The sequence below is a fragment of the Stegodyphus dumicola genome, chromosome 5, assembly GCF_044657685.1.
Source record: "Stegodyphus dumicola isolate Sdum_Otavi_A_Nest chromosome 5, ASM4465768v1".
Classification (NCBI taxonomy): Eukaryota; Metazoa; Arthropoda; class Arachnida; order Araneae; family Eresidae; genus Stegodyphus; species Stegodyphus dumicola.
Genome location: NC_140772.1, coordinates 145,972,284 through 145,999,626, shown reverse-complemented (window position 1 = coordinate 145,999,626; position 27,343 = coordinate 145,972,284). Strand labels below are relative to the sequence as shown.

The 27,343-nt window shown below is 34.8% G+C and overlaps 1 protein-coding gene across 4 annotated transcripts in view; it reads right to left on the bottom strand.

Moving 5' to 3' along the window:
• LOC146997280 (uncharacterized) overlaps positions 1 to 27,343 on the bottom strand; it is a 197,043-nt gene that overhangs the window by 103,370 nt on the left and 66,330 nt on the right. Inside the window, exon 3 of one of the 4 annotated variants that reach the window (XM_085816327.1) lies at positions 5,960 to 18,798. The exons of the other annotated variants lie outside the window; for them this stretch is intronic. Coding sequence (XP_085672453.1) covers positions 18,604 to 18,798 — 195 coding nt within the window. The 3' untranslated portion in view covers positions 5,960 to 18,603. Of the gene's footprint in view, positions 1 to 5,959; positions 18,799 to 27,343 lie in introns of those variants that run through there. 4 annotated transcript variants of the gene reach the window in all.

Sequence of the window (27,343 nt, the reverse complement as noted above, 5' to 3'; positions counted from 1 at the left end):
ACTGATTATTTTGTAGATTGGAAAACCCTCCTTGTGATCATGAAAAGGAGCAAAAACTGGAAAACGAGAAAGAACTAGAAAAGAAGCGAGAACCGGAAAAGATGCAAGAACTGGAAAAGAAACAAGAACTGAATAAAAAGGTAGAACAGGAAAAGAAGGAGAAACTGGAAAAGAAGCAAGAACTGAAAAAGAAGAAAAAACTGGAATTGACACAAAAACTAGAAAAGAAGCAAGAACTGAAAAAGAAGAAAAAGCTGGAAAAGATACAAAAACTAGAAAAGAATCAAGAACCGGAGAAGATACAAGAACTGGAAAAGAAGCAAGAACTGAAAAAGAAGGAAGACCAGGAAGCGAAACAAAAACTGGAAAAGAAGCAAGAACTGAAAATGAAACAAGAGCAGAAAAAGAAGCAAAAACTGGAAAAGAAGGGAGAACTGAAAAACAAACAAAAACTGGAAAAGCAACAGAAACTAGAAAAGAAGCAAGAACTGAAAAAGAAGCAAACACTGGAATGGATTCAAAAATTAGAAAAGAAAGAAGAACTAAAAAACAAGAAAAAACTGGAGGAGATACAAAAACTAGAAAAGAAAGAAGAACTGAAAATGGAGAAACAACTGGAAGAGATACAAAAACAAGTAAACAAAGAAGAACTGAAAAGGCAGAAGAAACTGGAAAAAATGCAAAAAATAAAAAACAAAGAACTGAAAATGAAGAAGAAACTGGAAAAAATGCAAAAAATGGAAAAGAAGCAAGAGCCGGAAAAGATGCCAGAACTGGAAAATATAGACGAGTCAGAAAAGACGCAATACCTGGAAAAGAAGCAAAAAACGGAAAAGAATCCAAATCTGAAAAACAAGCTGGAACCGAAAAAGAACTGTCAAACCCGAAAAGGAAACCGGATGAACACCGAAAAGAGCCAGAACTGGATAACGACTGTAGAACGATTGATTTAATGACCAAACGAAGCAAGATCCGGAAAAGAAAAATAGAACAAATAAATCATATACCACTGCAAGCATTAAATATCAACGTCAAAAAAATAAACACCCTTCTTCAAGGAAGCCTTGCAATACACTGTCATAACCTAGAAGGTATAGGAAAAATCAGCTATAACCTCATTGCCAAAACAGTTGTAAAAGATATAGTTAACGTAAAATTTCCTGAAGCCAGAATACCAAAATGTACAATTCATAATATTCCAAAAACATTTCAACTCTGACGCCTTGATTCAAATTATAGCCCAAGAAACATAATCAAATATTTCCGAGCTAAGACCTTTATTTAAACTGAATGATCAAAATAATACTGATAAATGGATCATAAAATGTCACGGTCAAACTTTCCAAAATCTTATGAGTAAAAAACAAATATATATTGGATGGCGCACCAATAAAATAACCGAGTTTATCTGTGTACGCAGATGTCAAGTCTGTCAGGATTTCTCTCATAAGACAAACAAACCAAAATGCTCATTCTGCGGCGGAAAATATCATGTTTCTTGCTGTTATTCCCAAACTCCGTACTGCATAAACTGTTGGATTAACAATGAAAAGTATGAAACAAAATTTGACTGTAAACATCCAGCTTTAGCTATTTCCTGGTCCACATATCAAACAGAAGTTAGACGAGTAAAATCCAATACATATTATCAACAATAATGCAAGATCCTGCAGACTATCTATAGACCCTTTCCTTCAATAAAAAGAATAACAATGGCATCCGCTTTCTCAAAATAACTCTTCAAAGAGCAAAGACCGCCACCGACCAACTATGTCAGTATCAAGTAGATTATCTGGCAGATTTTATTATAAAACAAGAACATTATTGCATCACTGGCAAATTAGTAAGAAGTCCAAATAACTGGGCAATTATTCAACGTCATGCTTCAACTGCTGTTTTAACTCCTCGTACAGCCATATTCATTCCAAACAATGAATGGAATTCTACAATAATTATTAATACTCGAGATATAATCACAATTTCAATCAATACTAATGCATCTCAGCTTCTTATTACTAGTATCTATATATCTCCGTCAAAAATCCAAATCAAACCTTATCCATACTAAATGAAATCTTACAACAATAATAATAGTCCGCATGTTTTAGTGGAGACTTTAACTCCCATAGTACTTAATGGGGATACTTACACACCGATCACAGAGGAGAAATACTTGAAGAATTTTTAAATGCAAACAATCTCATTCTACATAATCATTTTACTGACCGACCTACCTTTGATAATACCTACAATAAAGATTGGACTGATCTTCTTATTTCTACAACACATCTTGATAATAAAATTAACAACAGATCAATACTAAATGAACACTGAATCTGATAACAAATATATCTCTTTTGATATAACTGAATATACGTCCTTTACTGCACTTACAAGATTTAAAATCAATAATAACAAAGAAAAGAAAGTTCAATCCAATTTCAAATGACTTTCTAAATTCTATTATTCTGTGTACAACTAAAACAGAACTTAATAATATTACCAAGGAACTTATCAGAAAGTTTCAAGATACCTAAGAACGTACCTTCTTCAAAAGATCAAGAAAACTCAAATCATCGCAAACTGATGAAGAACGACTCAACCTACTTCAAAAATACAAAAAACGAAAAGCCTCACATAAAAAGCAAATAATATCTGCAAAACGTTAAGCATGGTGCAACTATTGTTCAAACAACCAGGATACGTATGGCTCATTGTACGAAATTGAAACCAACAAAATCTTCCACCCAACGCAACTTACAGTCACTAATACGGGAAATAATGATAAAAATGTTACGAAGATGACTTTAGAAAACATCCTAGATGTTATTCTACCAAACGAAAGCATATATGATGATTCAACTGAACAAAGATTAATTCGTTTTAATCTACTTCCACGAAAATGATATCCCATTTACATCCATGGAACTCAATCGAATTATTAAAAAACTCAATAACAAAAATGCTCCTGGACCAGATAGAATCTGCATCCAAATTATACATAAAACTAATCGTAAGCAAATTCTAATCTGCAATAAATGTCTTCAACTTTGTATTTTTCAAGACTGCTTAAAAACAGGACAAATCACACTCTTCCTCAAAACGAAAAAAGTTCCTGATATTCCTAATTCCTATCGGCCAATTAACCTTCTTCAAGCTCTTGGAGAAATTCTTGAACGTTGTATTATAGGAAGACTTGAATACCATTTTCACCATCATAAATTCATTAATGAAAATCAGTATGGATTTAGGCAGCAAAAATCTACCATTCATGCAACCAGTGCAGTCCTAAACCAAATCAATGTTAATAAAATCAATAACCTACACTCCGCAATAATCAACTTAGATCTTAAATCAGCCTTTGATTCATTATGGCAGCCCTCAATTAAAGAAGCACTTAGAAATATTGAATGTCCTTATAATATCTATCAAATTATCAATAATTTCCTTGATAATCGGCATAGTCTCATTTTATATAATAATACTTTAATCAGAAGAAAACAAGTTCGTGGATGTTCACAAGGCGCATGTATGAGCGCAGAATTATGGAATATTACATTTAATAAAATTATAAAAAGTGCCTGGCTTCCTTTTGCTAAAATTACTGCTTTCGCCGATGATGTCGCATTTGTTATTAGTGGAAGGTCCCATTTAATCCTTCGAAGAAATTGTCAAGAAATAATAGCCATATTCCAGCAAGAATGCAAGAAAATTAAACTTGATATTTCATCCTCCAAATCTAGAATCATGACAAATAATAAACCTGGACAAAATCTTACTAAGCAACTTTCTCTTAAAATAAATGGCAAAAAAAATCAAGCATACTAAATCAATCAAATACCTAGGAAATTATAATACATCAAAACAAAATTTTATCGAATATCTCAAAGAACTTAAAATTCGTACACATTCTATAAGTCAAAATCTTCGACATGTGCATGGCACAAACTGGGGTTTAAATCGCCATATCACCAAATTACTATATCGCACAGTAATAACCAAAATTATTACATACGGCTCTGCCATCTGGCCATTCCCTATAACAACAAGAAAAGAAAAAATTCTTACCTCAACACAACGACAATTTACGCTTAATATTACCAGAGGCTTTGGAACTACCTCCAGTACTGCTCTTAATATCTTAGCTGGAACTATTCTACTCCATGTGGAATCCATTCAAGAAGCAATTTATTCTACAATATATCAACTTCGCCATAATATTACTTATAACAAAACCATATACATCACAGAGGATTACGAAATGCGCCCTGCTCCTTACAATAGACATCTCCTGCTGTATCACACCCAAAAATGAAAACATCAATAAAAACTAAAACTAAAAACAATTCAATTGAAGTATTTAATTATAGAATCAAATATTAATACTGACCGTCAATCTGCCATCTATGCTATCTCTAACCCAGAAAATCAGTCTTTTATTGCTCATGACATCAATAACCTCTCTAAGAAACAGATAATTTAAAAATTCATATATCATGGATAAGAGGCCATAGCAGAAATGCCGGTAACGAAACATTCGACAAACTTGCAAAGAAGCTGTTCCTAATCAAGAAAGCAATTTCCTATATACGAAATTTCCCAAATCTTATCTTCGATTCTCCATAAAAGAACAAATTACCCAAATATGCCAAGAACAATGGAATAACGCATCTACAGGTCGACGAAATTACTAGTTCTACCCCTATTGCAATACTGACACCAAGAGTACAAAATCCTTTTTAACATGTAATATTACTGGCCATGGGCCATATCGTGTTTATTTTCATCAAAGAAACTTAATAAACACTGACTTCTGTATATGCTGCTAGAAAGGAGACAGTGATCACTATCTTTTCTCATCTCCTCTCAAGAAAACGTATCCTGTTCGCGCACCCAGAAATATTGATATATCATTCAAAAGAAAGATCAGCAAATTTCAACATGTTCATTCTAATATGAAACAAATTCACCAAAACTTAACACAATTGGATTAAATCCATGCAGAGTAACCCCATCTACAACAGACGAAATATAACAAAATATTTAATTTTCACCCTTGTAGAATTTTAAGATAATTATCGATCTTTGTCACAAATACTTATTTCTACTGATCGTAATAAAAAAAGCCTTGCAAAATCCATAATAAACAGAATGAAATATAAAAATTGAGTCGTGAGAGTAAACTAGAACTGAATAGGTGAGTCATGATACTGATTTGCTGTGTCGTGACAAAAATGAGCTATGAATATTGTATGAATCATGTAAAATATATGAACTTAAACGAGGAACTTTTTATGATCTCTCTAATCATGAACACTTTACTGACTTATGAACTCTGCCTAATGAATACTGAAAACTATTTGAGATCATGAATTCTAAAATACAATTTTATTCTCTTCTATATGTTATACTTATATTTTATTAATTTTATTATATGATTCATCATGTATTATCCTATATTTTAGCACTTTATTCAAAATTATAATTTTATTATAATGGCACATTATGTGTTATTGTATACTTGATGTATTATTCTACATATATTTTTCTTCTATTTTAAGAATTATTCCAAATTTGCCATATGATATCTCTACATATAATAAAAGAAAGAGTCTGTCTGTGTGTTCTGTGTGTTTCTTTCCTTTGCACTGCGCGTAAGCTAATAGACACACGGCTACAAAATTTGCTACCATAGGTGTATCTAGACAAGGGCCAGTGCACCTCGAAGCGATTGTTTCGAAATTCTAATTCGAATTTTTTTTTAATTTTATGTTTTGTGACGAAATCGCGTCGTTTTGAGACATAATGGCCTATAGGAAAGCGAGATTTTACTCTACACACTCCATTTTCAAATCGTCATGAAACGTAAGCACTTAGATATTTTACGATTTTAAAATATATTTCTTGTTTCAATAAATCGATTAAATACGATTTTATTTAACAAATGGAGCTTAACACATTTTCAAAGGGATATTTTCTAAAAAAGTTTATTTTTAAAAATGTACAGTTTATTTTTCTTTGATTTTTGGACACGTTAAACTTTCATCCTTGCGACTGCTTTTACAAAAGTAATTTTGGAAAACTGATAATATTTTGTACTTTTAAAAAAATTTTTAAATGAAGTTTCCGAGTACACTTCGCACATCTCACATCTTTAAAAATGTGATTTTGGAAACAATTTTCCTGTCTTATTGTTGTTGATAGATTTTTGATGAAATCGCATCATTTTGAATAGTTTCATTCTTTTAGGGCGCACCAGCGGCCGAGCGGTAAAGTCGCTGAACACTGGTAGTTCGGTCTGAGGTTCGAATCCCGCGAACGGGCTGGTTGCATGGGTGTTTTCGTGGTTTTCCCCACGTGTATACGACCAAGTTTCCCTTAGAAAGTCCTCCACGAAGGCATCCCTCCTCTTAGGCAGATAGCTCTAGTGTGCTTTTCCATAATTAAAATACACACCAATACACCATTGTTTTAGAAATATGGGTTTGGCAACAAGTTTTCATCGTATTTCTTATGTCACTGTTTTTAAGAGATTGGCATATTTCATTGTCATTTATATATATGTAATAATAATATTCCATAATCAAGAATACACTTGAAATTCTATCTGTATGTCTTTTCATTTTTAATGGCGACGTGCTCTTATTTGAAAGTACGCGGAATTAAATCCACAGCCCCGTAGTCAAGTTGTTTTTCCCGCCTTTTCTACACGTACAGTTATAGAATGTTCTCGAAATATTTAAAGCGAACTGGATTGGCTGACGTCATTTTTGGAAGCTCCGCCTTTCCAGAGGCTATAAAAAGACTCGCAAAAGGAATATCGGGGCTTTTTGTTAAATGTTACGATGCAGTAAACTTCATACAAAAAGTTATTAATAATTCTTTTTTATTTACTCCGCATATCTGATTTTTGTAACTGCTATTTCGCCTGAATAATAATAAATGGATCCTGTTTTTTAAACTTATCATCTGATAATTTAAGCTAAGACTACATTTATGATTCTTCAAAAAAAAATAATAATTTCTTAAAATATGTTCTTACTTGGCTGTTGAGTACACTATTTAATCTTGCTCGTTTTTGTGCTGCTAAAAAAAACACAGCATAAATGATTGAAATTCTTCACATATATATATATATAATACATTTTTATTAATTTTTTTTGATAAAGTTGTTCTGCAGAGTAAAATTCTGCGCGGAATTTTATGTTTTTTTGAGTTGTTTTCATGTTATTTTTTGCTTATTTCACTTTTTGTAAGATACTGAAAAGTTTTGCATATTTTTTTTTTCTTAAACGGAAAGTTCGTTAATTTTTTATTAGGTTAATAATTATTTGCATTAAGAGATATAGCTTATTTCATTGTAATTTTTTTCTCTTGAAAATATAAGATAAAATATCATTAATTATACTTTTCAAGAAATTTTTTGTTTCTTGTATTATTTTGTGTTATTTATTGCTCATTTCACTGTTTTTAAGATTTTGAAAAGTTCTGAGTGATTTTTTTAGGAAACAAAGTTCTTAACCTCCTTTATACCATTTGAGTTCTTAAGATTTTGCAAAGAGAAGTTGGTTAATTTATTTATTAGGATAATTAATATTTGTATTAAGGGATATTGCTTATTTCATTGTAGTTTTGTTACACGTAATAACTTTTTTTATGAAGTTGTTCTGCAGAGTAAAATTCTACGCTGTTTTTAAATTTACCGTTTGGTGTTTCTTTCAGCCATTTTTCCGGTACATTTATAGCCAGACGAAGCTGCTAGTGTTCTATACAAGCTTGATGTAAAACCTGTTTTATTAGATTTCCCTCCTTTCCCAACAGCACAAAGTTTCGAGTTCTGGTCTCATCCGATGGGCTAATAATTGATTTACCCACTACAATATTACTACTACCTTCTAATGACCCTTTTTCTAGTTTTTTTCATTTCTTCTATTAACCGTTCTCCCTTTTTGTCCTCCTCACTTAAAAACTAACTTCTAAATCTCTCTTTAAAGAACTATCAGCAGGTTTATTCTTCTTCTGGGCTTCCGTCCGTGCTCTATTCGGTTAGTGATTGGGAGCTATAGATGTGCAATCTTTAATGAAGCTCCAACACTTTTACCTGTACATGTATGTATCTAAATGAAAGTGGCTCGTTTTGATGTTATACTAGCGAAACACCAAAAAAAAAAACCTTGATTTAAATGATGATGATTTAAATAATATAGCTGGAATTTTAAGGATTAGGATTTACACTAACTGCTGATGATATTTTATTTAAGTTATCGTGATTATATGTTATAGTGATGAAGAATATGATTAATTGAGCATGATGGTAATAAATGTTTAGGTGATAGTACTTTGTATTTAGGTGATTTTTTTTTATTTGACGACTTCATTGATGATGGTGTAGATGATATATAGTTTCGTATGATTAGTATGGGAATGATGATGTGATTTGTGTGATTGTGGTTTATTTTATTCTGACGATGGTGATAGTGATCCGATGGTTTAAAATGATGATGTGTTTTGTGTGGTGAGGAATATTTAGATGATTTTGATGATGATATAGATTTGACTGATGAGGATTTTATAGCTGATATGATAGTGATCTATAGAATAGTTTAGAGGGTTTCGGCAGTGGAGACGATGGTTAAATGACGATGAAGAAGAAGATGATTTGGGTTACATTGCTTTCTATTTAGGTGAACTGGAGGATTATAATTTATCTATCTCGACGATGAGGTTAGTGACGATGTTAAACTGATGTTAAACCGACGGTTTAACCTGATGATATGTTTTGGATGATGGGGATAATTTAAATGATTTAGATGATAATTTTGATTTATCTGGTGATAATTTTATAATCTATATTCTGGTGATTTAGATAAAAATTTAGATGATCATTTACATGGTTTAGATGATGAAGATACTGATCAAATGAGAATGGTGTTCTTGATGATGAAGCTTTAGATTATACTGATTTTTTTATTTAATTTGAACGATGATGATTTATCTTAATTTGGCGATGTTTTCAATGATGATGAAATGATATATATATGATGGTTTGAAATGATGATATCTTTTGGATAGTTATGATTATTTAGCTGACTTAGATGCTGATTTAAATTTAGCGGATGAATTTGATTGGATTTTGAAGATTTATATTTAGATGATCATTTCAATGGGTTAGATACTGATTTAGATGATGATTATTTAAACAATACTAGGGTCATCTGAAAAATCAATTTCCCGCACACCATAAAAAAAAACAAAGCACTATAACTTTTAAAGACCTACTGCAAAAGATACAGCTATATTTCAGCTGCTTCTCAGCATAACAAGCATCGGAACTGTATCAATTGTTATATCGTCGGTTAAGTATATGCAGTCCAGTCTCATAGAAGTCTGCCGCCTGGGAAGGAAGGCAGCCTGTCATAGTTGCCTGCAACATTTCTCTTGTGGTAAAGTGATGCCCGGACAGGAAAGTCTTCAGATGCAAGAACCAGTGGAAATACTTGAAAGCAACATGGGAGCTATAGGATGGAGGCTCAGACACCTATGGAATTCGCCGTATGCGTCAGATGTTGTCGGGGTACAACACAACACCAGCACTGATCACGTAGTGAAAACATAAAAATTGAGCAATACCGCAGCCGGGACTCGAACCAGGATCTCTCGAATACGCTCCGAGTATGCTATTGTTACATCACGAAGGCATGCAGAAAGTCAAAATCAAGAAAACGCCCTTGCAGCTGGCCCTTTCGTTCGCGTGGATTGGAACTAGTGCCCAGCGACTTTAATTCTCTATTGCTAGTGGGACCCTCACATGCTGAGCGTATAGAAATAGCTTCTAAAATTGTATATAACAGTGTAAACAAAATTTCAGAGCAGTTTAAATCCGTATGTACTGATACTACAATTATTTTCAAATAATTTTCATATTTAATGCAATTTAATAATAGAAAGGAATTTGCCTTAATATATATCTTTACAAATCTATTGCTTTTATTTCTGTGATTGCAAATTTTTATAATTAATGTACTGGTGCGCAATATGGTAATCAAACCCAATATGGTAATCTGAGTAAAGCGTTCATCAACATCTGTAGATTCATACAGAACACATAGCTGGAAACAGCAACAAAAGGAATTCTGGAAACAGGCATCCACATGCCAACGCAATATACACTCATTGCCATAAAAATTTGCACACCAAGAAGTAACTGTGAGATCGTAAGGAGATTTGGCATGAAGATACATGTCGGGTAAATATGGAAATGCTTAGAAATGCAGCGTTAGAAATAGCCAATTGCGTAATGCCACTTGATGGCGTTGAACTTGGTTCTTCTTGGGGTATAAAACAGGTAAGCAGAGATTGTTTGAGTGTCTTCTCAATGATAGAGAAAAATTCCAGAGTGGACCTGAAGAAGAAAAACTTATTTATACTTTAACCTTTAGGCCTATCCTAATTTACGCCTCATCTGCTTGCGCTGTGGTTACGGATAAGAGCATCTGTAAACTGAAAATTTTACAATCTAAATTTCTCCGTCTGGTAATTAATGCACACTATTACGTGCGTAACGACCAGCTGCATAAAGACCTCAAATTGGACGTAAAAATATCTCAATCGAAGAAATGAAGGTTTTTTTACGAAAGCCCTTGAGTGCGATACTCTGAGCTATTTCGCTACCTTCCATTATGAACTGTTAGACGAAAATCGAACACTAAGACCCTTTGTAGCTCATATGATTGATACAAATTTTCCTAACTAATTTGCGAATATTGAAATGCTATCGTGACCTGTATATAGTGTAAATAAATTTATCTTATCCATCTTAAGTTTCATATTGTATTACTGTTTGTAAAAAATGCTGTATAATATCCTCACAACAAATCAGCAGACATTATCAACTCACGAGACACAGGACAGCAAATCAAAACTCCTCCAGACCAATGAGTTGAAATTTCCCCACCCACGTGGCAATGGTCACACTCCTTACCTCACCCTCAGCGCTCCTTCAAACACGACAGCAGTTAGTCAAGAAATGCCACACCCAGGCTTCGAACGGCACTACTTCAGAGAGACGGATCACGTTACGCAGGTTCGCATGATAATTCTAGCATATCAGCGGAACTAGGAATTGTTTGAGTGTACTTAATATTTTACTCAGGAAACGCTGAGGTTGACATGCCGTTACGCTGCCATCGAAGCCAATATCAGCAGCTGTCACAGTTCGAGAGGTGGAGAATCATCCGGATGATGGAAGCTGGGTGGTTAGCTCGGCGAGCAGCTCGTCAGGTTGGCCGTTCTGAGTTTTCTTTGAGGAGGTGTTCGACCCAGTGGACATGCGACATGCGACGGAGGACGTGGGCACCACTCCTCCACCATAGGTTAATTGGTGTAGCACCACGTCCACCTTTATCTAAAACAGCCGTGAAGCCACACAAGGGCCCCACACCTGGCGCCCAAACCCAACGCCTAATTCACCCCGGTGGCGGTCCTACTGTCTAAAACTGCCCCCGGGAGCTCACTCCATCCTACCGCCCGGGCACATTATTTATTTAATCATAGAAATAATATACAGATGGCATTACAATGGCTACTCATATGATTACATGCATTTTCTGGTTTTACATACAGATTTTTCTTTCTGGCACATTATATTGCTTTCTAGTACATTATAATTCTGTTTGTTACATTGTTATTCGATTATTACATATGATTGTCTGTAATTACTGATACATATAGTACAGTCATTGGATTTCTGTTTATTAGTTCGGTTCATTGGTAGTAGTTCATGTGTTATAAGCTTTGAGACATTCATAGTGTCGTCCATCCTCGGGTTCCTGCTAAACTTATTCGCTGCAGTTTATATTCACATCCCTTATTTGCTGCAGTTTTATATTCATATCCTGTTGTGAACGTTTGTTTTTGCACCTGTAATAGTGCTTGCTATCAATAGAAACTTATTTACATATTTACACCATTACATAACTCTCTTTCCACATTGAGGCAACACTTGTAATGTTGCTTGCTAGACTGAGGAGGCTTAATTACATATTTGCACTATTTATGCTGAAATCAATTTGCGACGCACTCGATTAATACTTTTGCATCAATCATATTTACATATTTACTTACGCGGAGCATATTACATATTACAAGCGATGCTTATGAAATCTATTTACATAGTTACATTCTTGAGTATTCTCTTAAATACTAGATGTATAATCTTTACTGATACCATTGGGCCTTATGATTGCATAAGATTTCTTATATTAAGGATGGCCTATATGCACATTTTCGAGTATACAGTGCACATTTTCGGGTACATATGTGATAATGCTGTGTGCCAGTAAATTGGAGTACACTTGAAAACACACTTGATTAACACGCTTGCTTAATAAACACATTTGCACTGAGCATATTTACGTTGTACTTTGAGGGGGATGCACTGTACATTGCTTGCTTGCACCACTCTACATTTCTGTTTGTATTGCTTGTTGAAGGTATGACTCATGCAAATTTATATAGTATTACTCGCGAGCTTATTATATTTATTTACATATTTACATTCTTAATACTCTCATTGATTCTGGGTCTATAATTTTTACTGCTGAAATTAAATCTTATAGTTGCATAGGGTATTTTATTTTGAGGATAACATACGGTTTATGTGACGGAGCTCAATTTGGCACAAATCCAGATTAAGTTCCGCTAATTTGTCCATTAGCTGCACAATCTTTTTAATTAGGTGCCGTTGCTTAATCAGATATTTACAGAACGGTTGTCTGTTATTATCTGGTAGTCTAATGTGGAGACCCTCAGTCAGCGGGCATGTCTCCAAGTAATGCTCTGGCGAGCCCGGTTCTCCACATGCGCACTGACTTGTATTGCAGAAACCACATTTGTAGAAAATGTCAGGAAAGGGACCATGCCCTGAGATAAACCTTGCGAGCTGCGTGTTTGCTATATTTCTGTCTGTGTCCACATAACCACAGAAGTAATGGGTCCTCCTCTCTGTGTTGCTCTCGTCCCATTCACATTGCCACTTCCCCATGGCTTTCAATCTCAGCGTACGCTTAAAGTAAGAACGCGGCCATGGTATAACTGTCTCTGCTATTGCTGTTTCTGTGGTGGCCTCCTTTGCAAGCTGATCTGCCATTTCATTCCCTTCATGGCCCTCGTGTGCTTTTATCCATTCTAATGTGATCTTAAAATTTGGATTATTTCTAAGGGCCTTCTGTATCTCTTGAATAATTTCAGAGGGATGGTCGGGGTTCCATATCGCATGTAATGTTGACAAGCTGTCAGTTTTTATTGTGGCCTGCCTGCATCTTATGGAATGTACATAGTGGATTGCTTGCAATATGGCCAAGGCTTCACTTTGGAAAACGCTGTTGTTTTGTCTGAGCCGGCCCTTCCATTTTTCTATGATGAACCCTGCCTCATGGCGGCGTAGGCACAGCCCACTTTCTAGTCCAACTTTGACCCGTCCGTGTAAGCTGTCAGGCCAAGTGGCTGGTTATTATCCTTAGGCTTCACCGAGACGTATACCCCTCTTCCTTTAGCCGCTGGGTGTACATCCAACGGGTTGCAGCTTTCCTCATACTCCTCAGGGGAGTAAATTTCTTCATCAAATGTGACCATTTTTTTAGTTGTAAGACTTGCTGTCGTGCCGCCTCCTCCTCAGCACGGATGTGCAGGGGCAGTAAGCCTGCCAGCACATTAATTTCTTCGCTTGAAGTGGTGCGATAGGCCCGGGTAATACCCAATGCAAAGGGTCGTTGAATGGCATTAAGGTGTGTTTAACCTTTCTCCCTTGCATTGGATAGGCCCATACTGCCGCAGCATACGTGACTATTCTTTCTACCACTGTGGAATACAGCACCTTTTGTATGTGGGGGTTCAGTCCCCATTTATATCCATAGAACATCTTCATTTGTCGAGCTATTGCAGTTGTCCTTAGTTTAAGGCTTTGCACGTGGGGGATCCAATTCATTTTTTCGTCAAAAATGACGCCAAGGTATCTGAGTTTCGACACTATCTTAATCCGCTCTCCATTAATTTTTATTGTGGGCCTGCGTGACGTCATTTACAGGGCGACGACCTGGTCAGACCAGTCGTCGAGACGACCGTCACATCATACAACATGCACGCGTAGAGCCAACTGCCTCATTGGCCGCTATCCGGACACAGGCAGCTGCTTCAATACGGAATCCTGTGTCTTCCCGAACCATCGCAAAGCGCCTGGTTTGAGGGACATCCAGTATAGTAGCACCCATTACGTGTGCTGCCAACTACACCCACCCGACGACGCCTCCGTTTCGAGTGATTTCGCGCACAACAAGATTGTACTTTAACGGAATGGAACCAGGTCACCTTCAGCGACGAATCTAGATTCAATTTGACCAGTGATGACAATCCCTTTCGTGTGTGGAGCACTCGTGGTGAACGCCTCAATCCTGGATCCGCTTTACAGCGACAGACCGTTCCCACAGTTGGTGTGACGGTAAGGGGTGCCATTGCTTACGATACACGGTCACGCCTAATATTGATCCATGGCACAATGGCAGGCCAGCGGTACGTCCATGACATCCTTCAGCCACATGTGTTGCCACTCATGGCAGGGCACCCAAAAGCCTGTTTTCAACAAGACAATGCTCGGCCACACACAGCACGGATCTCACAAGACTGCCTTCGGCACATTACCATCCTTATCTGGCCTGCTCGATCCCCAGATTCGTCACCAAGCGGGTCCATCTGGGATCATTTGGGATGGCGAGTTGGACAGCCGACGAGATTAGCCGAAGCAGAGGCGCATTTACAGCAACTGTGTAACGATATGTCTCAGGACACCGTACGGAACTTGTATGCCACAATGCTCGCTCGTATTGCATCGTGCATTCGCGCTACAGGTGGTTTAACAGAGTACTAAAACTTCCGTTCATGTGTACTTTTTTCTGCAATAAATTATCCTCTTTTCTTTGATTTTCTAATCACTTACTTATATCAAAGTAATAATTATATATGTAAAATTTCGTTTAATTCTGACAACTCTCTCTTTACACAAATTTTTATGGCAATGGTTGTATTTTAATATTAACAAAACGAATCCTGTACTTTCAATTAAAAAATATTGCTCGTTTTTTGCATATCAGTTTTCGAGTATTTTTTATACGGTATAAAACTTTATATACTCTCCTTGATTTCGCATCAAGAAATGTTCTATTTCTCATTTTTGGAATGGAACTGCATTGTCTCTTAGAGATGAAGCGGTGGTTTTCTAATGTTTTCTGTCACAGCTGGAAAATTTTTCTGCATGTTTATTACTTCTATGCGTTGCAGCAACGTAATTCCGAACGTAGATTGGAAACTTCAGTGCCAACAATGCTGCATTTAATGTATAGTGTGCGAATATATAGGAAAATTTCAAAATTATTTTATAGTAATAATTTTCACAGCAGTATGGCAATCCAGACTTGTTTCTTTAAATAAAAGAACTAAGAGGCAAAAGTTAGCAATTTGAACATTTTATTGTGAAAAGTGTTTTCCTGGAATATAGCTCCAGTTTTTATTTTTTCCATTCACGAGGATCTAACGGGCTGAAAATGAGCACCTAACCCAGGGATGTTTCATATAATTTCTTTAAATATAGTACAGCGCGATAATATCGTGTGTGATCAACATGAAAAGTAATACAACGGATATAAGTGCTTCGACAAAAATGCTGTTTCGAGTCTAATGTCCCATCAGGGACAAACGTCCGTTTCTGCTCATTAATAACCAAATGCGAAAGGAATACTAAAAAATAAAAACTATTATAGAGACGTAAAATGATAAAAAGAGGAAAAGATGATACTAAAATAAGTGTAATCTCAGAGGAAGTGAGTAGGCTATGGTCGGGGGAGGAGAATCTTAAGACTTTCATATTTAAAACGGTAAAATACCTTTATTAACCCATTAATCGCCAAAACTACAAGGAATGTTTCTTTTCTCATGAAAATAATAACAAATATCAAATTAAGCATTTATAATATAAATTTACATTGAAAATAAAAAAAAAAAAAAAAAAAAAAAAAAAAAAAAAAAAATGCTCTCACCTGTGGAAAACGCGAGTGTTGCGTTCGCGCAACGTCAGCGGAATAAGACTACGGATGTTTAGTGAGTAGGATTGTACTCGTGTGATGTTTCTTTTGAGTGGAGCGCAGGATTACATTTTTGATGTATAACGTTTTATAAATCTACCAAATCACTTTACTTTTAATTAATTTAATATTAAAATATACATTGTATTTCTTTTACAAATACAGATTATTTCAATGGAAAGATTCAAGCATGACAAGCTTGATTACAATCATGATGTAAAGCTACATTACATACTTCGCATCTATAAATAGTCTGGCTATGGTACTCTTTACAACAAAGTCTTTTGTTATCAACGGACTTTACGATAAAATGTCTACCATCTCCATACAATGGTTTTTGAATGCTGAATATACTAGGTCTTGCCATTCCTTTCTTGTTCGCCACCAGATTCTGCAATTTCTGGGGGAACAACAACAATATCAGTTTCATTCTGGTCATTATTAACATTATCATCATCTATTTCTTCATCAAAAAATCTTTGAAGGGTAGGGCTTCTTCTAATGTAAGATACCTCGTTCTAGGCATTTTTAAACAACCAGAACATGAACCAGAACATCGAAAGGAATGAGTGAAAAAGAAGATCGACTACCCTTTTCCTGCTGACGTCAGCGCAACACTTATTTTCCTTTCCTTTCCAAATCAAATTTAAACATCTGAGTGATGTAATGTTCTGATAAACGGTGACCTTGACTAAAAATAGATCACTCATAAAGACGGCGATTCTTTCTTTAAATATTTTCAGCAAAAATACACGGTCGATAATTTTGCTTAAATTTGCTTAAAGTATGAGATTAATTATTATAAACAAAATGAATTGTTGAAGGCAAATATTTTTTACAGATATAATCTTCATAATATTCCCTACACAAAATCATCTGCTGGTATAAAATATTTTAGGTAGTTATATTTATATACGCATTTATTTTGACCGTTGCGTGAACGCAACACCAGCGGTTAATGGGTTAACAAAAATAAATTATTGTATGTTACATATCCAGTATGTAAAAACAGGATTTGTAAACATTGCAAGAATACGATTAATCATTTAAAGTGTCAATTGTTTCAAACAAATAGTAAATGTTTTCTCATAAAGCTAAGCATAAAATTAATTTCGGTAATATAAGAAAACATTTTTGAATGAAAGTGATTCTGAAGGGCATTTGTCAGTTATATTCGAGTATTTCGTAAATTGTATATCTGATATTCGAACTAAAATTGGTTTGGTAATCGCGAATAAATATGTCACTGCGCAGTTAGGGAGGAGCCTTGCAAAAAGTTAGCATCTTTCAGAGATGATATTTTGTCACCATACAGAATCTGAAGTGTAACACAGGATGGCGTCTAAATGAGGTTATCTCTAAATTTTTGAGTTAAATTTTTCCCTGTGATGGTGAAATTGGCTGTTATGTCGAGGGTCATACTGCAAGGAACTCCTTTGATACTGCCCGTTGATGATACGCGTTCTCTGCTTGGCAAAAGAAATCGAATTTACCCATTATCGAAGTAGAACAGTCTTCACATTTGTTAATTTTCTTGAAATTATCACAACGAAATTGTTGCTCACACGCCTGAAGGTCATTGGATTGAGGTAAATTATAGTAATGCAACAGAGAACCGATATTATCCTGAAGAGCGAAAGCGTATGCTTCAATACCGATACGTTTCAAATTTTCGATGAGCAAGTCAACACGTGCACAGCGCGAAGTATCACATTTTGAAACATCCAGAGATAATAATTTATCCAAATAATTATGGTCGAACATCTTATTATTCGGAAATAGCCAAAATGTCTGAAGTGTCACACGAAAAAAATTAGTAGAAGATTACACATCCAGGGATATAGTATCTTTATACGAAGAGCACGAGGTATCGGCTTACGAACTAGGTCTGGTGCCATTTTAGCTCGTAAAATTCGAAGAATGTCCCAGCGGGAAAATTCAATATCTATGGCCGAAATAATATTCATAGTAATCCAAAAATATCGCAGCAATTAAACACAGCAAAACGATCACTCAAAAAATACAAAACAGCAAGGATCGCAACAGGCATAAATACCCAGGGAACGGTGGGGAGCTATATAGCGAAATGCGGCATGAAACTTCGAACGCGCACGTGAAAGAAATCTTGAAACCAAGCGTATGCTCTGACCGTCTTAAAGGGCTACATAAAAAGCGGTCCTCAACTAAACATAATTCAGCTTTTGAAGGCATAAATCAAATTTTTAATCAAAAAATATTAAAATCTTCAACACGCTGCAAATCAAACATAAGCTTTACATTTTTATTATCTTTTGCGATGGGCATAAAACTGTAGAAATAATTTAGGGACAGAACCTAGCATACAAATTAATACAAAAATAGAATTTATTCATAAGCCACCGCTCTGCCTTAAAAAGACAAAGCAGTTTCATTTAAAACAAAATGTTTATTTATTGTTATGTGTTGCAGTCTCCAACTCGCTTATTTGCCGCGATTAACCTGCGAAATCGCAGGTTGTGTTCCAGCTATCGAACTTTGGTGCTTCTAGGAGCGCTGCAGGTAAGGAAATGCCGAACGTAGTTCTCGTGGAGACAGGATAGCAGATGCAGGGGGTGAGACCAATGTCACGTGATGAGCGATAAGACATCTGGTTGGCGATGAGGTATCCAGGCATCGTAGCGCTGTAAATCTGAAGTTTTACAATAGTTATACATAAAATAGTACTAAATCAGTTCATAAAAGGTGTGTGTTGCAGTCATAAATGCAGAAAATAAAATACGATTCCAAAAAGTAAAATAGTATATACAGGAAAAATATAAGTAATATCTTGTGGGCATGGCTGTGTGTGTCACATGATCATCCGGCTAAGATTTCTAAACATCATTATTTACAAGTCAAATAAGTTTTTCAGAGTACTACATACTTAAAAACACAAATTATGTTGGAAAATCCTGGTTTCCACTGAGTAGAAAAGCGGCATATGGACGGAGGTGCCTGTCCTCGTGTAAAATTTCATAGTGAAATAGGTTGAAAATGTCCATATGTTGGCACTCCTTAGCGGCGTCATAAAATGCCGTGTTAGTTCTTCTTAAATATTGTGTTGTAGTTCGCAATTTTAATAATGTATGTACCTCAAGAATGTACGAAAAAACCACTGAGTAAGAAATTGGTAATAACTTTTCTCATAATAATTTCAAATTTGAAATAAACTTTTAAAAATCCATAGCAATATCGTATCGAAACCTGTTTCCATGTCACATGTATTGCATAAAGAAATGTGAAATTTGAAGAACTAATTTTCCTAAATATTTAATACTCGAATCCGTATAAGTTGCATGCATTTGTTTTAGTAAAGTGTTATGACAGATTTTTTTAAGAGCTGTCGGAGACAAATGATAATATTCCTCGACAGTAATGAACGAGAATACCATGCATTTGTTCAAAAACAGAAACGAAGTATTTGTGAGATTTATTCAACATCCAAGTCTTAATTTTAACAGTTTTATATTATTTTTCTCTACTAGCCAGGTATAGTTTAAGTGTCTCAATTGGGTATCAAAACGCGTGTGTGAAAACACTGATCTGCACTTTGTTACTAGATATTTTTTCCTTAAATTTAGTTTTTTATATATCAAGGTGTCTGTAGTCAATGTGTATATTGTATTAATTCGGGAAGTTCCCTGATTCTTTAAACATGAGTATACAAGCAGCAGTGAAAGTAAAAAATAATTATGAAAACCAAATAGTCTATAACGATTTTAATGCCAAGTCATAAATAATCAAATGAATAACTTCAAATTTCTGAATTTGTTTAATATCACAATTTTCAGTTCCGGTTTTGGTGAGAATCGAAATAATATAAATTTGAATTCAAAATCATGAAAATCCTCAGGATTTTCACGATTTTGTTCTTACAAATCCTTGACATGATAAATAGTATCATAATAATGCTAAATAACTGAAGAAAAATGCATTTGCTGGCTCTCTAAGATTACTTGGATGGCCTCTAGGTTCAGACCAATAGCTTTTAAGATTAGTGTTTTTGAGCAGAATGAAACATTAATTTTTAACAGAGTTTTGGTCTAATAGTTCATGGTATCGATCTATTAGACTTTGCTGTATTTTCAGCACAAAGACCATATTCTATTTGTTAATCTGTCACAGCTCAAACAGCACGGTAACCTAATCTGCAAACTATGTTCGCTTGAGATGAGTAAACCTTGTTAGAAAGCTAAACTATTTGTGAAAACTGCATCTAACGTCTATCATTCAAATTTACTTTAACTTGTTGACGAATTTCTGGCCTTAAAAGCTATGTAACTGGAATCAGAAAACAAGTTTGATGAAAAAACAAATAACCCACATAGCACAAAAACATGCCTGGGATATCCCGAAGATGTTGCTCGCGGGGTATGCGCACATCCTCAGGACATCGCGGAATATCTCTCGAACCTCCTAAACACCTCCTCCAGAGTTCTTAGTGTCACATCCCAGTATATCCTCAGGACATCCTAACTAAGTCCCATCGACAGCGTACGGCATGTTATTAGGATATGAACTCTTACTTATTACATCCTCAGGACATCCCACTCACCTCCTAAACACAACCCATTTTATCCAAAAATCATCCTATCTATGTCCCATCAACAGCGTATGGGATGTTGGTAGGATTTAAAGTCCTACTTACTACATCCTCAGGACATCCCACAATATCCCAATTTCCTCCTAAACTCATCTTCCCGAGTGCTTAATGTCACATCCCAGTATATCCTTTGGACATCCTATCTAGGTTCCACCGACAGTGTATGGGATGTTATCAGGATTTTAAATACTAATTACAATATACCTTTGACCTCTTAAATACATACTGTCAACTGCTTAGTGTCACATCCCAGTATATATACAGAGAAAACTTCCAGTGAAAGTATATGAAGGTGTAGTGATGATCTAAAACCTAATTACTTTACACAGATAGTCTCAAATCCTTCTCCTATGGTTACTATCGAAAAATCAGAAATGTTGAAAATATTTATACAACATATTTATGTATTTATGAATCAAAATACATGAGAAATCGCAGTGAGAAAAAGCACTGCTACCTTAATCTGTGATTATATATAACAAATTCAGTGAATTATAGTTAACAAACAGTGAAAATATTTATATTTCTGAAATATTTTATATATAACATTTTCAGTTTCGCATATGTGGCAGCTTGAGATTTTTTTTAAGTATACCAATTTTTTTAAATGTCTAAAAATTTTTGTATTTTCAAGGAAAGCTTATTCTTTCACCTTTAGTACATAAGTAATGGTAATTTACCAGATAAAATTACGTAATGGGGAATACAGAAAAATATCTAACCACTTACTTTTGACTTCATCTGCAGAGAGACTAAACATGTAGTTCAGCTAAATCTGTTATAATAAATATTTATAATAATGCTAAATCCTGCAATAACTATTAATATGACAAATTTTTGTAAACCTATTTATTTGGATGAAAACTAAACACATTCAGAAATTTATGGCACTATATTATGGTTAACAGAGGAAAAACACTTTTCAAAATTCAAAATAGTTTTTATAAATCCAATTTATCACATTTTCCTTAAATTCCTGAAAAATAATCTTATATCCATGTAAAAGAGGAATATGTATTCATCTGTATATAAAAACTCTAAATACTGGAGTTAAACTGGAGCTTAGCCATTGCCAAAAATAAATAAAATGCAATTACTACATGTGAATATAATTCATAATTAAATTTAAACAAATCACTATTAGAATGCAAATTAAAGGAAGCTTTTAAAATATTTTAACATATAGTACCTATAAACAGAGTAGCCATTATTTGTGTTGTATCATAAATTATAATACGACGTTTAGCTTAAGAGAGCTTCTCCTGACGCATGCGCCGTTCGCGTTTATCCGCGCGGTGTATGATGACGTAACTGTTTATTACGTATGTATGTATATGTATACCATTCTTACTTCTTCGCCCTTTTTTCTCTGCTGTATGCAACTATGTTTAAGTTAATCTCTGTCATTAAAAATGTTCATTGATATTACAATCTATTTAGGCTCATTTATTTCTTCAATTTGACTATTCGATTATAGTAAAATAAACATGGGGTATGCCTTTTAAATTTTTTATGTCAGAAATTAAACTCAACCTACCAGCTGAACCATATGAGCAGTTGTATCAGTCAGCCACTGGTAGGTAACCTAAATAACGAATCAACATATAAAGTTGCCAAAATAAGGAGAGAAACAAAATTATGATAATCACATCTTACCTAATCATAAAATTTAATGTGTAGGCAAGTCTAAAAAGAGTGAGAAGGAATTTATTTTGCAACACAAAGTAAAGCTGTCTTGCAGGAGCAAAAAAACTTGTCTCATGAGATAGTAAAAAATAATTAACTGTATCTGGTAACATTTATCTGACAACACATAAGTAATTGTTAACTACGTGCAGAAAATAAAATCTGGTCATGATAAGCAAAATGCAATTTTAAACTTTTGAGTTTAACTGCAGAAATCTACGAAAGACGTATATTTTATGTTGTAGCAGTAGTAAATCAAGATGCGGCTAATCTTTACTGTATGGTACACCTTGTTTTTTGTCTGAAAAAATCGCCAAGCGGTATTGGTTGTTCGTGAAATCTGGAAGCCCATTGCGACAAATAAGTTTTTCCGTTATTGTAATGTTGATAATGTTGGCGAAAATAGCCTTTGAAAAAAATAAGTTTTTGTCAATATAAAGGGGTTATTTCTGGAAATATTGCCAACGTGTTGTGATAAATTTAGTTTTGGGCTACATTTTGTAATAGTAACCCTTTTGTACGGACCCGTGTTTTTGGTTCTTACCATTCTTTTTAATTGCTATGTTTGGTTGCACGTAAGTGGTATGGTCTTGTATTTTGAACTTGCTATTATTTTGGTGTGGGTACCATCGTTTGAGTATGTCTGAGGTGAATAACAGACGATGAATTTAATTGAATTGCTTATCTGGAGGATGGAGGAAATGGTGGTGGAAAGCCTAAACGTATGCATGTGAAAAAAAAGGTATGTTAAAAAAATGACGCTTCATTTATTTATTCGTCTCTGTGTGTTAATTTTTCTTTTTGTTGTTTAATATTTTTATGTTAGAAAATATGTATTTTTGGTAACTTATTCCTCTCTGTTTTTGTATTTTTGGTTGTCTCTGTGTGTTAAGACAGTGGCGAATATTTTCTTGTAAACATGATATTTTTAACTTTCTGGTTTTCTTAAAGTGAAAATAGATCAATGTGTACATGTGCAAAGTTAAGGCAGTGCACAATACCTAGTTTGTGCAGTTTTCTGTTTTTTTTTTTTTTAAGTTAAAATAGGTCGATGTGTACATGGACACCAAGTTTGTGTATGTCTTTGACTTCTTATTTTGGTTTTGTGTAACGGCAATCTTGAAATTTGTGCCGATTCTTCCAGGTGACGATCTTGATATAAAATAAGAAACGATTTGCCAAGGGTTACCGTAGAGTAAATTTTTACCAAAGATGTTCTACCATAATCACCATTTCAGTGGTTTAAACACTAGTGGAACAGTATTCAGAGATGAAGATTTCAGTTTTGTTTACACAGCATGATGGTTTAGGCACTCCAGCCGTTACGGTGAACAAGATTATAATAAACATAGCCAAAACAATTATCTATAAATATCGACGTATAAAACTGCATGAACTAATATATTTCTTATGCTAGTATGTACAGAATCCTTAATCGAAGTGAAAATGAGAAGACTGTGCCTGACTTACGTGATTACAAACTTACTCTGAGCCGTTTTTCTGTGACTCTTTTACTGTGTAGAGCTGTATAGAGATTTAGAATTAATCAGTAAAGGCTTGCAACGTAATAACGTCACAAGAGGCTTTTTTCTCGACAAAGCTAAGACTTTCGATCGTGTTTGGCTGGGTGCTCTTATTTACAATTTACACATTTCGGGGCTCCAAGAGTACATTAAACACATAATTAAATCCTGCATGACAGGTAGACACTTTGTCTTTCGTGTCACAGGAATTCTCTCTACACCTAAACTTTTCCTTGCAGGCGTCCCCCAGGGAAGTCTTCGCGGACCTATACTTTTTAATATATACGTGAATGACATACCCACTCTGAACAACACAAAACTCGCAATGTATGCTGATGACACTGTGATCCTTACACAAGGCCGGCTATACAACAGCTACAAAACCACATACATGCATTAGAGACTTGACTCATCAGATGGAAAATTAAGGTTAATGTGGAAAAGACTCAGGCAATCCTGTTAACAAAAAAGGAGAAGTTCAATAAAAACCTACATTTCTACGGAGTGTCAATTCCCTGGTACAGGCAAGTCCGACCAGGCCCGGTCGTTACAAAAACATAATACAAAAATTTCACCCTTTGGTGAAATTTATCGAACTTCTTAGTAGCTGAGTTTAAGGTCAGGTACATGTCATTCACAATCATTTCCGGAATTTATCCCTCCATCTTTTCTCAGAAACTGAGTAGCCGGGCTTCCCAGGCCCGAGACCCTCGCTAGCATTGTCATTTAAAAATGTGAAAGATGTCAGGCAGTTGCAAAAATGTCACGCTATTTGATTTATGACGATGAAATGAAAAGATTACAGAAACTATTAGCCGAAATGTTGACTGATGAAGATTCAGTTAATGAAGAAGACGAAGAAATAATTGATGAAGAACAGTTTAGTGATCACCAATCGAATTCTGAAGAGACATTAGATTCAAGCGATGAATCTAGTAATGAATTCAGCATTTCTGTTTCCGTGAATTGATATCTTGTCAAAGATAGCCATCAAATTTGAAAGGTAGAGAGCTGCTCGACACAAGAATATTACAGAAATCAGATCATTTATCTGTCTTCTTTGTTTTGGAGAATTTTGTTTTAAAATAGAAGGCTTCTCACGTAAATGTTGCGAAGTTTGGGCGACTGACGGGACAGGGCTTGACATTTTTCATCGAACAGTGTCTCATAAACGTTTTTTAATCCTAATGAGATGTTTGGGATTTGATGACCTAAGAGATCGTCCTTCTAGAAGAGAAATGGATAAACTGGCTCCGGTAAGAAATGATTTTGAAAAGTTCGTTAAAAATGCTGGCGAATACATCACAACTGACGAAAAATTAGGACCTTTTATAAGAAGATGCTCCTTTCTTCAATACATTCCAAGTAAACCTGCAAAATATGGAATTAAAGTTTTTGCTGTTTTTGATGCAAGGACATTTTGTACTTCAAATCTTGAAATTCAAGCAGGAACACAACCCAAACGGTCGTGCAGCTCAGAAAATGGTCTTGATAAAGTAGTCAAGAGGTTTAGAGAGCCTATTTTGAATCCAGGGCGCAACCTTACCGTGTACAACTGGTTTACCAGTTATACCTTGGTAAAGAATCACCTTGAAAAGAAAATTACGCTCGTGGGAACTATCAGAAAAAATAAAAAAGAACTGCCAATATATTTTACTTGTGGCAGAAAAAGAGAAGTTTGATCATCATTATTTGGATTTCAAAGAAATATGACATTAGTTTCCTACACACCAAACAAAAATAAATGCGTTGTTCTATTGTCCACCATGCATAATGACAGAGCCATCGATGTTTCGACTGGAGAAGCAAATAAAAAAAACAGAAATTATGACTTTTAATGATTTAACAAAGGGTGCTATAGATGTAGTAACCATTTATAGTACTGCTAGAATTAGCAACAGATGACCAATGGCAGTATTCTTTAGTATGTTCAACATTGCAGCTATGAATACTAGAATATTATTGTTATCTTCGAGGACGCCAGTAGTGCAATATAGAAAACGAAGTTTATTTATCAAAGAATTTGCATTAGAACTTTTCAAGGATCACATTCAAGAAAGAAGCTCGCAGCAAAATTTCCACGCGAATTGAGTGAAAAATGAAATTGCAGATATAGGGAAAATTGGGAAGGACACTCGCCAAAAAAACAGGAGTGTTCTAGGGAAAGATGCCATATATGTAATAGCGTAAAGGACCGAAAACCACAAATTTGCTGCGCTAAGTGAGAGAAAAATGTTTGCGGTAAACACAGCGCGATTTTTTGCAAAAAAAATGTGAAATGTAAGTTTTTTTTTGAAAATATTTCTGTAAAAATTTAATATTACATAAATTAGTATTAAATTTCGTTTGCTCACAAAAAGAAATCAGTCTGATTTTTTCTGTTAATGATAAATAATTTCAATCTTAAAAGTGTATTAAAATACAATTTTTTTAGAATTATTAAATTCAAAGTATATTTTTATATTTTATATACTTTTTATTATTTAATTTTTTTCTTCGATTACACAAACAATTTTATTTTTATTTCGTTAAGAAATAACGTTTCGGACCTACGGAGCCCGACGCGCGTCCTCGCGTAGCTAAAAGCAGCGCGCGTCTTCGCGGGTTAACAGCGTGAAATAGCATTCATTCTATAGACAACAAGTTACTCATTTAACAAGTCCCTTCTACGTCCATTTTTTTTTACGTTTTCTGGACAGCATTTTCATCACCGAATCATGTATGCATGTTACAAATATTCATCTTACAAATATTCATCAAGTCATTTATTAAGGCCATTATAAATAATTATTTGAAAAAAAACCCTTAAGATATCCTGGGCATATTTATATAATACTATAAGTTGTAACTTTGTATTGTACCCGAAGTGGCATATTTTCATTTGTGGATAGGGTCTAAGACCCAGGCACCCCGGTGCTACACCATCACTCGTTGCGTAATCTGTTAAAAGATGCCTAACACTCACAAAGACCTCACAAAAACTGAGTACTATCAGCCCTCTTTTCGATGCGAGCAAAATTTTGAAAAGGTTATCCATGCCAGAATACATCCTTTTTTGACAGATTTCCCGCACAGCAATTTGGCTTTAGAAAAAATCTCTGTGACGAAGCAGTTGGTGCGTCTGACAGAATTTATTAGAGGTGCCTTTAATAATAAACAATGTGTTGTCTTAGTCATGATAAACGTGGCTAAAGTGTTCGATAGCGTCGGCCCGAGGGTTAATTTTCAGGCTTATTTAAGCTCGAGTTCTCTAGGGAATTAACCCTAATTGTGAGTTTATTTATCACTGAGAACATTTCATATCTGCATTTCATATACTTTGAACAGGAAGCAGGTGTGCACTAATGATGGTCAGAGTTCAGTTTGATGTCCCATATTGTGCA